General features: G+C 47.9%; 6 protein-coding genes across 6 annotated transcripts; 2 read left to right on the forward strand and 4 right to left on the reverse strand.

Moving 5' to 3' along the window:
* Positions 1-372: 372 nt before the first annotated feature.
* Positions 373-2,758, reverse strand: BJ212DRAFT_1521545 (NCS cytosine-purine permease; the record flags this gene model as incomplete). The annotated part of the gene is made up of 11 exons (XM_041341703.1): positions 373-1,081; positions 1,153-1,430; positions 1,485-1,530; positions 1,582-1,788; positions 1,837-1,868; positions 1,927-1,963; positions 2,014-2,133; positions 2,183-2,242; positions 2,300-2,407; positions 2,459-2,549; positions 2,596-2,758. 11 exons carry the CDS (start codon positions 2,756-2,758, stop codon positions 703-705), a joined length of 1,521 nt encoding a protein of 506 aa, XP_041190296.1. The 3' UTR covers positions 373-702.
* Positions 2,759-3,026: 268 nt separating this feature from the next.
* On the forward strand, positions 3,027-5,602 carry BJ212DRAFT_1373800 (Mob1/phocein). The gene is made up of 5 exons (XM_041336377.1): positions 3,027-3,457; positions 3,515-3,650; positions 3,713-3,795; positions 3,893-5,226; positions 5,290-5,602. Exons 1-4 carry the CDS (start codon positions 3,087-3,089, stop codon positions 5,121-5,123), a joined length of 1,821 nt encoding a protein of 606 aa, XP_041190297.1. The 5' UTR covers positions 3,027-3,086; the 3' UTR covers positions 5,124-5,226; positions 5,290-5,602.
* Positions 5,603-6,244: 642 nt separating this feature from the next.
* On the reverse strand, positions 6,245-6,713 carry BJ212DRAFT_1483584 (histone-fold-containing protein; the record flags this gene model as incomplete). The annotated part of the gene is made up of 4 exons (XM_041340638.1): positions 6,245-6,320; positions 6,374-6,510; positions 6,558-6,629; positions 6,687-6,713. The coding sequence occupies 4 exons, from the start codon at positions 6,711-6,713 to the stop codon at positions 6,245-6,247; spliced, it is 312 nt and encodes a 103-aa protein (XP_041190298.1).
* Positions 6,714-7,128: 415 nt separating this feature from the next.
* BJ212DRAFT_1373804 (uncharacterized protein) lies at positions 7,129-7,762 on the forward strand. Its single transcript, XM_041336378.1, has 3 exons — positions 7,129-7,284; positions 7,333-7,395; positions 7,447-7,762. Coding segments are annotated over exons 1-3 (282 nt in total). The 5' UTR covers positions 7,129-7,282; the 3' UTR covers positions 7,664-7,762.
* Positions 7,763-8,648: 886 nt separating this feature from the next.
* On the reverse strand, positions 8,649-10,950 carry BJ212DRAFT_1373821 (amidase signature enzyme). The gene is made up of 6 exons (XM_041336379.1): positions 10,790-10,950; positions 9,932-10,724; positions 9,803-9,878; positions 9,660-9,747; positions 9,167-9,611; positions 8,649-9,107 (listed from the first exon to the last, which is right to left on the reverse strand). The coding sequence occupies exons 1-6, from the start codon at positions 10,822-10,824 to the stop codon at positions 8,850-8,852; spliced, it is 1,695 nt and encodes a 564-aa protein (XP_041190300.1). The 5' UTR covers positions 10,825-10,950; the 3' UTR covers positions 8,649-8,849.
* Positions 10,951-11,889: 939 nt separating this feature from the next.
* On the reverse strand, positions 11,890-14,529 carry BJ212DRAFT_1589303 (uncharacterized protein; the record flags this gene model as incomplete). Its single annotated transcript, XM_041342455.1, has 18 exons — positions 11,890-12,654; positions 12,772-12,796; positions 13,131-13,142; positions 13,197-13,229; positions 13,292-13,324; positions 13,384-13,416; positions 13,470-13,502; positions 13,562-13,594; positions 13,649-13,681; positions 13,741-13,773; positions 13,827-13,859; positions 13,919-13,951; positions 14,006-14,038; positions 14,098-14,130; positions 14,185-14,217; positions 14,277-14,309; positions 14,364-14,402; positions 14,454-14,529. 18 exons carry the CDS (start codon positions 14,527-14,529, stop codon positions 12,387-12,389), a joined length of 849 nt encoding a protein of 282 aa, XP_041190301.1. The 3' UTR covers positions 11,890-12,386.
* Positions 14,530-15,122: the final 593 nt, after the last annotated feature.

Here is a 15,122-nt window from a genome sequence, read left to right on the forward strand (position 1 = left end):
GCAGTACCAGTTCTGCCCTGCCACATGGCGGAATGGCAGAGTTTTGCCCACAACAGCACAACCCTAGCTCCGTGGTTTAGCATCAAGGGATCTCTCCGAGTCAGACTTTGTGTTGTCCTTGTAGGTCACGTGCTCCAGTTGAATTTGCTGGGACAAGCGTGTATGTATACGCGATACCGGGACCTGTGTGTGCTGTTCTTGGCACTCCAATGCCACGTCGGGGGTATGGCTGAGCACTGGCATTGTGATGGATCCACGCCTCTGCCCAACGGTCTTCCAAGGGTGCGTGACAATACTGCCATGATCCAATAAATTTGCCGCACGTTATCTACCACACTCCACACTTCTTCTCACTCGAAGCACCTATTTATGAGGTGCGAAAGTGCGGGATTTGATATATTTATCCATGGTTATATACTATGGGAATGACCCTTCACCCTTGAGATGGCTGCATTGAGTCACAAGGAGCGTGGATGATATCTCGGAGATTTCGATTTGCAATGAGCTGTTCGTGAGCATACATTATCTCAGTATAGAAGGTGCGAGCAGGGACCAGTAGGATGAAGTTATCATGGGCGAGAAATGGGAGCGACCCTAGATTGTGATTTAAGGTAAGAAAATATAAATATAGGCATAGCAAGACGGTACACGTTCCATAGTACATCGTACATCTAACTTGCAACTATCTTGACCGAGCGGTGCTTAATATTGGGTATTCTGGTATTTGAGCTCCAGCTTTCGGAGGGGGAAGTAAAGTAGACCTGCAAGAGGGAATGCAACCTCGAAGCCAATATCACCCGAGGTGATGCCAATGGGGCCCTCATACCACAACTGGTTCATGCAGGGTATGATCAGGGCGAAAGACAGTATGACAGCTGCGATAGCGGCTGCTCCCCAGGGCAGACGCCCCGGAACATTCCAAATGGCGTGGTTATAGGTGCTGAAGTCACCTTTGCGGAAGTAATGGTGTTCGACAAGAACGATGGCGCCATACGCACTTGCCCAGTAACCGATTAGTGAAAGGAAATCGGTCAATGTCGCATAGAATTTGTGGGCGCCCACGATCGATAAAGGCAATGCGCTGTCGGCGCCCGAGGGAAAAATTTGAGATCAGCCGATGACAAGAAAGGCGGTACAAATGGGAAGACGGACATTACCGTGCCAACGATCGAGAAGACATATCTTGGGACTTTTGACATGGCCGGGATCATCACTTGGAAATTGAAACACATAGAGTAAAGCGTGCACGCGATGTTGGCGGTGACGCTCAGACTGAGAAGAACAGTGAGGAATTTCCCAAAGTTACCAACCGGGCTGAGCATCGCCTCCAAGAGGCCGCTGACGTTTTGGTCCGCTCCGTAACCCTCAGCCCAGCTAGGAACGTTTGGTGCAGCAAGGACTACTGCAGCTCCAAGGCACTCGAGAAGGACCTCGAGATAGGTCAGAACATGCTCAGGGAGTACCGGATGGAGAAGCTGACGTACGATAGGCACAATGTATCCCAGATATGCATACCAAAAGATCCTGGACCTGGAAAAACATATTTAAGCGTAACGCCACAGGGCGTGAGATGGAACTTACCGAGGAACGGTAGGCGAGTAGTACATCGTGAAATCGGATGCCATAGCCGAGTAGGTAATAACGAATCCAGCAATGACAGATGCGAAGCTGAAAATTGAAGCAGCAGATGCAGGTACCGCTGGTTGAACGTTGTACAAGTTCTTGCCACCCACGCCAAGTGCAACCAGGAATGCGATAAGAACTGGGAACCACGAAACACGTTCGTACCTGGAAACCGTAAAGCTATAACTGTGATGAATAGAGAATACCGCCTACCAGTTGAGTACTCTGTAGCCCATGAAGGAGATCTGGAGGTGTGAACATTGTGAATACAAAGAAATTCAAGTGTCACGTAAGAGAACGCACGAGGAGCGCAATGACGAAGATAATCACAATGCCGACACTGATACGGGTTAGGTAAGATAAACCGATTTTGTGGGATGCCATACGCACTCCCAACTCATATCACTAGACACACTAGCTAGTGCCTGTCCACCGAGTATACCATTGACGATATTGAAGCCACACAGGCCGATCAAATTGAGAATGGCGGGTATAATAATGCCAAAGTAGCTTGAACGAGGATCAGGCAGTAACAAATATGGAAAACAAACACACATACCCAAAGCTATATCTAGATTGAGTCATCTGACGCATGCCAGTTTTGGGACCCCAAGTATTTCTGTGGAAGAGAAGTCAAGTAATGACCCGGTATCCATGTTCAGGAAAGTGTACGAACAAATATGCAGGTAACGCGCATGCCAGGATATTAAAGAATAAGATAACGAGACAGGAATCACGAAGTCCAAGTCCGAAAGAGATTGGACCGAGGGTTCCGGTAGAAAAGCTGGTTTATCTGTAAGAATGAGCTGACAGTCGAAATGCTCTGAAAACTTACGAGAGGATATTGAAGTTCATTGAGAACCAAACAAAGAAAATTTTATAGTATTGGGTGTCCACCCGCTCCTCTTCAGGAACTGGAATAGTGCCTATGAACGAAGATTAGATGAGTATTTGGTTGTAAGGAAAACCCACCTCGCTCCTCCACGCCCCAACTGAGAAGGGACTTTGCTAACGGGTGGGAGAGCCATCCATGCCTGTCTCCGGGGATGACCACAGAGAGATCATCCCTAGTAGACGCGGAATCCTTCTCAACGTCGGTGACTGAGTTCTTCTCGTGTAGATGATTGTCGGACATCGTGATCGTGGATATGAACGAGGGATGGCAATCGCAAAGCTTCACAAGGAACGCCCTAAATATAAGGATTGTGAGGCACCATTCGAGTTAGATATCCACGCCTTGGACGTTTCAAAACCACCGGGGCGGGAGAAGAGATCCCGATGATCATGTGGCAAAGGTACAAGATGTTTGGCAGTTTCGCCGAGCCGCTAACTCGGCATGCCATAACCAATTTCTGGGATAAATAGACGAATTTAGAAAGAAATTCATATAATTGTAAATTAACCTAACCTGGAGTTTTGTTTCCACGATCATTTTCCGCGAAATTTAGTCAACTCGTGAGACAATGCTTGCTTATTCGCGCTCAACGCTCTCGACGGCGACAACAACCTCGAGCTCACTGTCACTGACGATGGCAGTAGCCGTACAGCGCCCATTACGCGGTTCACGTGTATCCTCCTTCTATCCTGTCAAAGCTCTCCCATCCTTGTCCTCTCTCGATAGCGCGTTCCAGCTCCAAGAATATATTTCGCTTCTTATTCGTCTTGACGTCCATGATGTTAACTCAATAGTGTCTCTTCCGGGGAAAGCTGCTTTCAAGGACGCCGAAGAAAAGTCTTCTGATCTTTCTGATCAAGCTGAGCGTAAACCAGATGATCCTGAACGCAAAAGCGACATAACAGTCGACCGAGGTTGCTGGATTTACGAACAACTACGGTACCTATCATCTTTACTCACCCAGTTATTTATGCGTTAATTGTGTTCGTCCATCAGACGTCTCGCACAGGACCTATCTCATCCCCTCATCACAATGTTGCAGCAGGAATGTACTCGTAACACCTGTCCCGAGATGAAGGCGGGAGAGTGGTTGTATTTGTGTGTCGCACACGGTAATGACGGCGCTATGGAGGTTCGTTTGACTATCATTTAAAAAATTATGGTTCTTCTAACTGCTTATGTATATATCCTCAGCAATGCTGTGCTATTGATTACATCCTTCATACGTTAGATAGCGCAACCGCACTATTAAGTTCACCTCGAGCTTTCCCATCTCGGTACGTCACGATCACGTCTCATGGAATCTTTGTTGATATCCTCCGTTACACCGCCTTCAAACTCAACTCAATCATACGTACTTTTCGCGATAATCAGCCTTTCGATACCTCCTACCTCATATCGACACTTCTCTTCGCTTGCTCGTCGCCTTGGTAGAATATTTGCACATGCGTATTTCCACCACCGAGAAGCCTTTGAACAAGCGGAGGCCGAATCATTGCTCTACGCCCGCTTCCTGAAACTTACTAGTCAATTTGATCTCGTCCCTACCGAGTTCCTTGTCATCCCCTCAGGTGCTGTCCTGCCAGGTAGAAAGGGACACGATGAGGATGTCGAACCTCCACGTCTTCTTGCAGCGGCCGTCAATCCGCTGCGTGAGCAGGAGGATCAAAATGCACCTACGACAGAACAAGCACAACCTCCGAATGTCCGCGAGAAGAGTCCTCCGGGACTGTCCAGTGACAGCCCGATTGGCACCGATAGTCCACGCCGGCTGGGGCGCAATCGCACAGACACTATGGTGTTCAGTGAGGCGTACAATGTTGCAGAGGAGCTTGCAAAAGGCGGCGACCATAGTGTCACCGAAAGCGGTTTATTGCATACTGCGCTATCTGCTGAGCCTGAGAGCTATTCGCAACCCTCATGGTCCGGTCAGCCGAATGAGTTCCCTCCCGACAAATTTGGGTTTGACGTCGAAGAGGTCCCTGTCGAAGAAGTGCTCGTCGACGAAGTGGCAACCGTCACCGGATCAAACTCTCCACCTCTAGACGATCTGTCCTTAACGTTGCTTGGGGGCTCCAGCTCACCTGCCCCTGCTGGGCCACCTGTACTGGAACACGAGGTAGAGACGATTCCAATTGTTGAAGAGATTGAGACCGTCCAGGAACAGCCGGCTGTCGAGCCTGTAGTTCCCCACGAAGAGACCGCTGCCTTGGCTGAGCCCTCGAGCCCAGTAGCCCCCGCAGCTACCCAAAATGTTGAGCCCAGTGTTGCAGACCCTGATGTTGTGGAGGAGCCTGTAGCTGCCGAAAAATCTGATTCACCGGAACCAGTTCCGGAATCTGAAACATTAGATGAGACACCCCTCGACCCTTCTCCTGAGGCAGATGCAGTAACCACCCACCTCGTGGAACCCCCCGCGCCATCATCTCCTGAATCTGCCTTCGTCGAGGACTCCCTCACGGAGCCCGAGGTTAGCCTTAATCTGAGCGAGCCCCCGCCGTCAGAGCCAATACCCCCAGAGAGCGAGAGTGATATTACGGATGAGGCACATGATGTGGATGAGGAAGCAGAGGTGGAGGTGGAGTTAGTGGAGGAGAATTCATGAGGTTAGGTCGTCTGCTTAGCTGTGTTTTCGTAGCATTGTTCTGTTTTTCCCCATTTCTTACTGCTTTGATGTCACTGCGTGCCAACGAGAATTTTCGAAGAAGGTGCGAACTGATTGATTGACTGAATATAGTTGTCTGATCATTGTAGTACTTTCGTGATTGCAGGCTACTGTCGGACACCCAGGAATGCACCTGCTCTGTTGAAACTGTCTCGATTGACTCAAATAGATCAGTTTGATGCCGGTGTCGTCATGATCATATGACAGGTTCCATGTATAGTTCCGTGTCATTGTGATTGGCAGGTGTTCATCACGTCTAAAAGTATGATTAACCACCGAAGACTTCTAGCCTGGTGTTTCCAAATCTCGAGGACGGGGCGCAAGCTCTGGCGTTTGAAATCTAACTATCTTTAAACTTTCCTCATTCGTGCACAGCGCAAGCTGTTGATATTATTGTGCTGTCATGCAAATGATCGACGAAATAACACTGTTTAGATTGTGAATCACAGTTTATTTCTTGTTCGCTATTTTCGAGCTCAGGCTGGAGATCATGCATCATGTTTTAGCGCTTAGTCCTAGCGGCCTGCAAGCTTCTAATGTAGGGACCGCTGGAGTGGCGTTGCAACAATTGCCATCATGTGGACATGCGATAACGTAGCAACGATTCATCATGATGGCAGGTGATATTCTGTGTTTGCGACCACTACGCATGCGTAGTAGTCTTCCGTTTACAGTTTTCATATCGAATAGACCGGATTTCATTTTATTCCCCTTACCGCTTCTGTTTACTTGCGGAGCTCGACAAACAATGTGGGGCATTACGTCCCTGTTCGATAACTTCGCATCGGAAACAAAGATGAATTAAAATGTGAAGTCATCAGAAAAACGCAGTATACTCTAGGCTACTTGACAACAGAGCGGAATGCGATGACATCATGAAGAACTTGTGTGTCGACCCTATTAGTTGCTATTGTTGAGTATACAACAACCGAGCACCTCGAGCTTGCCCGACAATTAAACGATCTCTAAAAGGACATGGTAAACAGCTGGACTAGTCAGATTGAAAGAAATATGCGAGTCACTATTAGTACATATGGGTGGCAAGTGATAATACACTTTGATCATGCACCGAAACCGTATAACGTGCGCCCCGACCGCTTCAGCGCATAGACGACATCAAGAGCAGTAACCGTTTTGCTATAGTTCCAATGAGCAAACAAGCATTGAATTAAGCTGATGCTAGGGCCTACCGCTTAGCATGTTCGGTGTAAGTGACGGAGTCGCGGATGACGTTCTCCAAGAAAATTTTGAGTACACCACGGGTTTCCTCGTAGATGAGACCTGAAATACGCTTCACACCACCACGACGGGCAAGGCGGCGAATAGCCTGAAAATATGAGCATGCGAACGATCATAGAACGCCGTACCACGCACTGGCTTCGTAATACCCTGGATGTTGTCGCGAAGAATCTTTCGGTGACGTTTGGCACCGCCCTTTCCGAGACCCTACTGCACTGTGAGTTGCAGGAGCCATAAGGTGACACCAACCAATATTTTCCGCACCTTGCCACCCTTTCCGCGTCCAGACATGTTGTGTTATAAACCAAGGTTTAAGTGTCAGAAAATTGTACGAAGGGGCAGATTGAATGCGCCGCAGTTGATGATGGTAGTAGTGAAAGAAGGTGTAAATCCAAGTCAACGCCTTAATGATTACGCGTGCCGTCATGTTTTGTAGACCCTCACGTGACCGGCTTATATCGTGCTTTCCAAGCACGTCACGCAGCAGCTTACTTATACCGACAGCGCCAGCAACCACATATAAAGCCATTGCCCACCGACCAAAATTCTTCAATCTCTCACTCATCACATACTTCATCTAGTCTTATAATGGTTGCTGAAATCTCCACAAAGGCGGAGCTTGAGAAGTTGACCAGCGATGGCCAGAAGCTCACGGTAAATATCTGTGTCCTCAGTTGTTCGAGCTCAAGTGACACTTTTGCTTGCAGGTGATAGATTTCACTGCTAGTTGGTGTGCTCCTTGCCAGACCATCAAGCCGCTCTTTGAGAAGCTCGCGGAGGAGAACGCCAATGCGAACTTCCTCAAGGTTGACCTGTCCGAGGGAACGAACGAGCTCGCCTCTGAGTACTCCGTCACTGCTATGTAAGGTTCATCATCTTGGAAAGTCTCTCCTGTCCTCATATTTCACAGGCCAACCTTCGTTTTCCTGGTAGGCAAGGAGGAGGTGCACAGGATCCGTGGCGCTAACCCACCGTTCGTTCACGAATTCTTATTCTTGTGACTGCAGTTTAACACACATTCTAGTGCCCTCAAATCAACTGTCACCCAGTACGCCCAACCCGCATCTTCTGGTGCGTTTTCTGGTCAAGGCCGGACCCTTTCGGGTAAAAGTGGATCTTCATCATCCGCACCTACTTACAACGTATCAAACAGCTTAACTACCAGATGGTCGAACATGAACCCTCAAGTGAAAGTTTTAATTGTACTTTGTGCGGCATATGTATTTTTCTGGCTGGTGTAGAAAAGATCGGGTTTGCGGAATCAGGTTTAACGCTTGGTGTACTACGTACAGATACGACTACGGATACATCAAATATTTATCGGATTTGGGCTTGATGAATACGGGGGTAAATGAGAAGTCAGAACAGCCCAGGTATTATGCGAGTCCGTTCAGCACATTTGAAGGACGTTCGGATGAGAACGGTCAAGGCAATCTGTTTTTGCAATCTGGTTTCCTACTATCTACATGACAATCATGCTCATGATCGCAAGCTCAGGAATCAATCCAGTTCTTGATCTCAACAACATCGCATGTCGCATCATGCACTGCGGCCGCTCACGCATTGCGGCTGCTAGCACCATGATTATAGTGAGCCAAACCGCCAGACTAGGCTCGTAGTGTTCACCATTATGATGGTCAAATCGATCTGATAGATGAATGGCGCAAACCTTGGACCTCAGATATGCGATCATGGAGTTGCATTCTTTCTTCCATTCGGATCACAGTATCAGTGATGATGCCTCACCACATGACGCTGGCCTAGATTCCCGTATTTGCTTCGTGTCGTACAAGCTTGAACGTTGCCTGAAGTGCGACTCGGTGGTCCTCGAGGTTTCGATCTCCTTAATCGATAACAAGTTACTATGCCTATCTCGTCACTGATGGAGCCAATTAGGTAGGCGATTCCACCGCCCTAGTCATATCGATATCATGATAGCGCTAGCATATTGCAATTCACCACATTGATCATTCGACAAATTGGCTGCAAATCAGCCACGGGATTCCAGAAGATATCGGGGTCCAGCACTTGACAACTGAATATGACATCCATAAAGACTTTCGATGTCCCTGAAAGTGTGCAGCATCCGGTAAGCTATCATGTGAAATCTTGCGGATAAGCTCCTGTCTGCCAGGAAGGTAATGAAGAACTTACAGATTATGCCTTATACACTACACTCTTATTGACCCTGCGTAAAAGGAAAGATGTCTGATAATCAAAAACCTGTGTTGGAAATGATCTCTCTGGGACGAACCATCCCGAATTTCTGGGCCTGGATTTAAATCAAATATGTTGATGCCATGCTCCCCATCTTCTTTTGTCTGCCTTCTATCATGAGACGTCCTTTTCCCCAAAACTCCGAAAACCCTGCATTCAGTACAGAAGGGTGATTAATATACATGTCAGGATTGGCAAACAAACACATTTCTACAACGGCAAACCGACATAACCAGCTCCTGCTTCCCTTAGCAGACGTTCGATCAGTTTCATGCCCTCCAGGACGCGCTCCTCTTCAAGCCGTCTTCCCACAATCTGCACTCCAATGGGGAGACCTTCCATGGCACTTGCATCATACATCCGGTAGTAATTTCGTTCGATGGCGTTTCGTGGACGGAAAGTACGCGGGAGAGCATCAGCTGTCGCATCCACATGCGTGATCGGCATAACCCCCGCACTATAATCAAGCTTTTCAAAAATTCAAAGTGAATTTCAGATTGGGGCTGTTACAGAGGAGTGGAACATACCAGATTGAATAGGAACGTGTACCCACACGCTTTCCATCCGTGCCTCATCCCTCCGTGAGGAACAGCAGGAAGACTATTTGGCACTGTAAGAATGAAGTCAACTCCCTCATCGCCCTGGCGGCCTTCGACCTCCGCGTCTCGCCACACTTTAAACCAGCGAGAACGATAATCCTCCCTTCGCGCAATTAAAGCAAGGTATTCTTGTACGGTCTTCTCATAATGAGTGTCGATCAGACCTGCATAGACAGGATCGCGGCGTATGTAGCGGTAATACCAAGCGTAGAGTTTCATGACGAAGTAGGGGAGACGAAAGCCCCGGAATGCTGAAGTCATTCCAGCATCGTTGGACTCAAATGCGCGAAAATTCTTGGAAGCCGTCTTGCCGCCATCAGCGAGGAGGAGCTGCGACGCGATCTGAAGGCCTTCGTATGGGCTCGGGCACTTCCTGAAGTGGGATAGGAAACACTTTCAGAAAAGAAGAATTTTGACCTACAGAGTGACAACTTCGTGACCTTTCTTCTCGAGTATCGCAGTAACCGTTTTCAATGCTCGCGCGCAGGCAGGCGAGGGTGTCACAACCCCTTTGTGCAAACATAAATATGCTGAGGTTGAGCTCCATAGAGATGGTCCACCTACCGTCATCCCACAGGACACCCCACCTGATGGGACGATCTTCTGGAAGTTTGACATCTCTCCAAGGAATTCTAAGAACCTACGATATCATTAAGCAATCTAACAGCACTAAGATTCGGAAAATTTAGTTACCGAGTAGTCGTAGTTCCAAGGCTTCATCTGGAACACAGCACGCCAGAACGTCTCTAGATCTTCCAACGTTCTGGTCATAGGGCTATGTGTTGCGGGAACGCCTTCCTGGCCAGGCATACTGGACGCGCTGCCTTGCTTCAGGAATCTATACATACTTGATTTGATTGAATAGACGCCAGAGAAGTGCGCAGGAGCCCGAACGCTCCCTGCGACATCTGTGCCTATCGCGAGTCTGGCTGCACCCAGCGCAAGGAGTACGGCTTCACCTGATGACGAGCCTCCTGAGGTGTAGCCCTTCTTGTGGGGATTATCAGTAGAACCAAAAACATCGTTTGTCGACTCCAATGAGAGCATAGTCATGGGAACGTTCGTCTTGACATATGGAACGGCACCTGCATCTCGCAACAACCTCACCAACGCACCATCGGCGGCCATGGGTTTGCCCACAAGAGCCGAGTAGCCCATGGAGGAATCCCAACCCTTCACACTTACCAGGTCCTTGAGCGAGACTGGGACGCCTGCCAGAGGACCTGATCGATTCGCAGTGCTAGCCCAATTCTCTGCAGATGCAATCATGACCTCAGTTAGACAGTTTGTCTGAGCATGCGCTTGAAGGGCTTTCTTAGAGTAGGCCACGAGGATGTCAGATGGGGACAGGGATGAGGTTTGTACAGCAGCCACCAGAGACGAAACTGAGCGAGACAGAATCTCTTTGTCCTGGGATGTTAGAGGCTCATGGTATATGGGTTTGAGGGATGTGATTCGTTCTGCTCGCTCTCGTTGCTTATCGCGACTAGTATGATTACAGTCCTTGTCAGAGTGTGTTAAGGAAACCGACGATGATGATAGAAGGCTCACCGAGCACGACGGTGCGACAAGTAAGAGAACCACATGTTTTCCGAAGCTGTACCAGCAGTAAACCTTTCAGAAACCCTCGTCAGTTGAGGGGAATTAGACTCCAGAGCAGACGCGTGAGAAGACTGGCAGCCGCGAGGATGCTCACGAGCATCAGCTGGTTCTTATCGTGCTCGCATGGGAGAGAATTTCTGTATTTATTACCTCGTACCACCACATTGTAGGTCACAACAAGGTCATGTCAGCTCATAATCGTGGCTGTACGATCTCGCCGCTATTAGCCGTCGGGACTCCCCCGACTCGCTTGTTCCTGGTATGTTTTGTGTCCGTGTCCAGTGAACTTTATTTCATTTTGCGTTGGCAAACGACTGCTATGACTCCATACTGTCAATGCGTGATGTTCTTCGACAGAGGTCCATCTTGACCAGTCTTAGCCAAGTGGCAAGGCACCAGAACAGACTAGTAGTGGCGCGGATTCAAAACCTGCCGACAAATGTCTTATCACACCTTGACATTCACTCATGGGCAGTTCTCCGGTGGTTCATCTCAACTTACGAAGCATCTTGGCCAAAGGGATTACCAGAACAGAATTGATGTTGGACTGCGCAGGTTCGAAACTCGCTGATGATGAAGTTTTGTTTCTATTGGAACATACCTTGAAGATTCGTTCATGGATGGTTTCCTCGCAGATTCGTCGCAACTTCGTCCTGGCCAAAGTGGTTACCACAACAGAATCCAAATCTGTCTCTTGAACTGTGCCAGTGCAGGTTCGAAACCTGGTGATGGTAAGGTTGGTTTTTTCTATCGGAACACACCTTGAAGATTCACTCATGGATGGTTTCCTTGAAGGTCTGACTTGACTGGTCTTATAGCCAGGTGGTTTCCTCAACAAAATCGAAATCTATCAACCCTGCCGATGATAAAAAATTTCCTATTGGAACACACTTCGACATTCACTCATGGTTTCATCGGATGTTCATCTCACTGGTATTAGTCAAGTGGTTACGGCAGCAGAATCAAAATCTGTTTCTCTTCGACTGTGCAGGATCGAAACTTGCCGAATGGCAGGTATTTTTCTATCGGAACACACCTTGACATTGCCTCATGGATAGTTTCCTCAGAGGTCTATATAACCCGTCTTAACCAAGTGGTTATCATAACAGAGTCAAAACCTGTTTCACCTGGAGTTGGTTCCAAACCCACTGGCGCCATTTTTGCGGTGTATAGATCCTCGGAGGTCCACCTCGACTAGGCCCAGTCATCACGCCTGAACCTCTTTTATGTGATAGTCTAAGGAATGTGGCGCGATGGTTTTAGTTTTTCCAGTTAAGACGCGGTGCCCTGCAGGCTGTGCTGGGGTTATTACGAATAACGTTCGTCGTGATTTAGCCTTTCTGTGCCGTATACTTCTGCGCTAGGGCCCAATTCCAAAAGAGCTGAGCTTTCCCTCTGTGGCATGTGATACTCGATCCACCCTGCTTCAACTCTCCTCGTGTCTGACTAACTGTCTTGACTCATCCGAATACACAAGAATTGAGAGTGGCCAGATCCCTGACTTTCACTGTGGTAATCGCTCTGTGAATTTCGTTCCTGAAAAGACCTAGACGGAAGGGCTCGACGCTTTGCTGGCGGTATCGATGGAGGCGTCCAAAATGCGTACGCATATACGAGTGAGTGGATTTGCAGAATTTGCTTCCCACCGCTCTATACTTTGAGGATACCTCGAGAACATCAGCATTGTGCCTGGCAATCCCCATCCTTCCTCCAAAAGCACGTACAGAGCGACGTCGTTCTTTTCGATCGGGACTGCTCTGGTAGACCATGGTGAGTCTGGGTGAGAAACTTGTGCGATATGTGATACAAGTACTCTGAATAATCGTAAGAGTTGATCTATCAGACCAAACCGGAAGCGGCATAATCTCCAACCCTTCCATATTTACACCCATAGAACGATCAACCCCAAAGCTGCGGCTACCAGATCTTACGATTTGCCGTTCGCCTTCTCGCAGCCTGTCAGCTGGACATAAGCCGCGATTCTTCTCCAAAAGAGAGGACAGGACGCTGCCCCAGAATTGTTTGGCACATGAACACCTTAGGATTAGATCACAACCCAGAGGTGGTGGATGAGTGCGGTGCTCGACACTTAGCAAAAGTTAGGGATCAATGAAAATTGGTTTTTGCGATCAGATGATTGTGCGATAGTAATACTTTGTTACTGGACTAATTTGCACCATAAAGTTACACTCGCTGTCCAGACAGATAACCTTGAGCTTCTGGCTTTAAGCTGTAGCGGTAGTAATGATTTAAAAAGAGTCGAGACTCCAAGATGATGCTCAAGACATACCTTCAACAGCACCTGTACATTGAACAACATAAATACAACATTCAAAACCAAGCCATAGATAATTACCTTCGACATCACGGGATTCCTCGGCAACAATGTCTGTGCCACAACATGCATCTTGTTAGACAAGATGCAAATAATGCAAACAAGCTGAGACATACATGAGAATGTCTTCTCAGCGCGCTTCTCGACATCTACGTTATCAACCAGGTGAGTAGTCCGCGTGACAATGAGGCTAACACTGGAAAATCACCTCCGGCATCAGAGAGGTCCTCGGCAACTGAATCTGAATAGTCCTGTTAGACACGATGCAGATAGAATAAGCACGCTGGAACATACACGCGATATTCTTTCGGCCGTGACTCTGGACATCTATGTCATCAACCAGGTGAGTAGTCCGCGACGAAACGAGGCTAGCACTGAAAAATCACCGTCGGCATCAGAGAGGTCCCTGGCAACAAGATCTGAATAGTCTTGTTAGACATTGGTGCAGATAAAATAAACACGTTGGAACATACACGCGAACTTCTTCTGGTCGCGCTTCTTGACCTCTGTGTCACTCAATAAGGTCAATAGTCCGCGTGAAGTGAGACTAGAGCTGAAGAATCACCTTCAGCATCAAAGAGGTCCTCAGCAACAGAATCTGAATGGTCTTGTTAGACATGATGCAGATGGAATAAACACACTGGAACATACAGGCAATATTCTTTCGGCCGTGACTCTGGACATCTATGTCATCAATCAGGTGAGTAGTCCACGACAAAACGAGGCTAGCACTGAAGAATCACCGTCGGCATCAGAGGGGTCCCTGGCAACGAGATCTGAATAGTCTTGTTAGACATTGGTGCAGATAAAATAAACACGTTGGAACATACACGCGAACTTCTTCTGGTCGCGCTTCTTGACCTCTATGTCACTCAACAAGGTCAATAGTCCGCGTGAAGTGAGACTAGAGCTGAAGAATCACCTTCAGCATCAGAGAGATCCTCAGCAACAGAATCTGAATGATCTTGTTAGACATGATGCAGATGGAATAAATATACTAGGAACATACAGGCAATATTCTTTCGGCCGTGACTCTGGACATCTATGTCATCAACCAGGTGAGTAGTCCACGACAAAACGAGGCCAACACTGAAAAATCACCGTCGGCATCAGAGAGGTCCCTGGCAACAAGATCTGAATGGTATTGTTAGACATTAGTGCAGATAAGATAAACATGTTGGAGCGTACACGCGAACTTCTTCTGGTCGCGCTTCTTGACCTCTGTTACTCAACAAGGTCAATAGTCCGCGTGAAGTGAGGCTAGAGCTGAAGAATCACCTTCAGCGACAGGAGATGCCGTCGTCACCTGTAGCAAAGCGATGGCGACAAAAATAAAAGACAAAGTGAGCTTCATGGCGGTTAGATATAAGTAGCAGTAATCGTTAGAGGGTGCTGAGTGTATAATTGATGCAGGGAGTGAGGCCTTTATAACTTTGAAAAGCTCGATTATCTTGCAGATTCACTCGCAGAAACTTTCATCCTATGATCGTTCTGGTGGACATGTCGTGTGCTTAGGAAAAGGCTGAACTTTCTTCCATCAGCAACCTGCTCGTTCAACGCACTACGAGGAGGAAAGGAATTCTGCGGTCAGGGAGGCCGTATTGTTTCCTTTTGCGTCTTGATTACTTGGCAAAATGTTCTTGTTGATTGGCTGACACAGAAGGTGGCGAGATTCATAGTGAGGATGGAGATGTGACTCGGAGGTCCTGTTCAACAATTTTGTCAGGTTATTTCCCTGGATCGATTAAAAGAACCACACAGGGGCATATCGCTGCGAGGAATTTAGTAGGCGCGGACCATACTGGACGTGCTCTTGGTATATGAATCGAAGTTCGGTCAGACGATAGAGAAATTCAGCCCTGAATGAATATAGCTGTTGAATCAACTCAGTGTCCTCGTTGTTTCGTGCCCTCGAGCATTTGAGCCAAGCAACCTGGCAAATTACCA

This window comes from Suillus subaureus, assembly GCF_016647635.1.
Source record: "Suillus subaureus strain MN1 chromosome Unknown BJ212scaffold_28, whole genome shotgun sequence".
Classification (NCBI taxonomy): Eukaryota; Fungi; Basidiomycota; class Agaricomycetes; order Boletales; family Suillaceae; genus Suillus; species Suillus subaureus.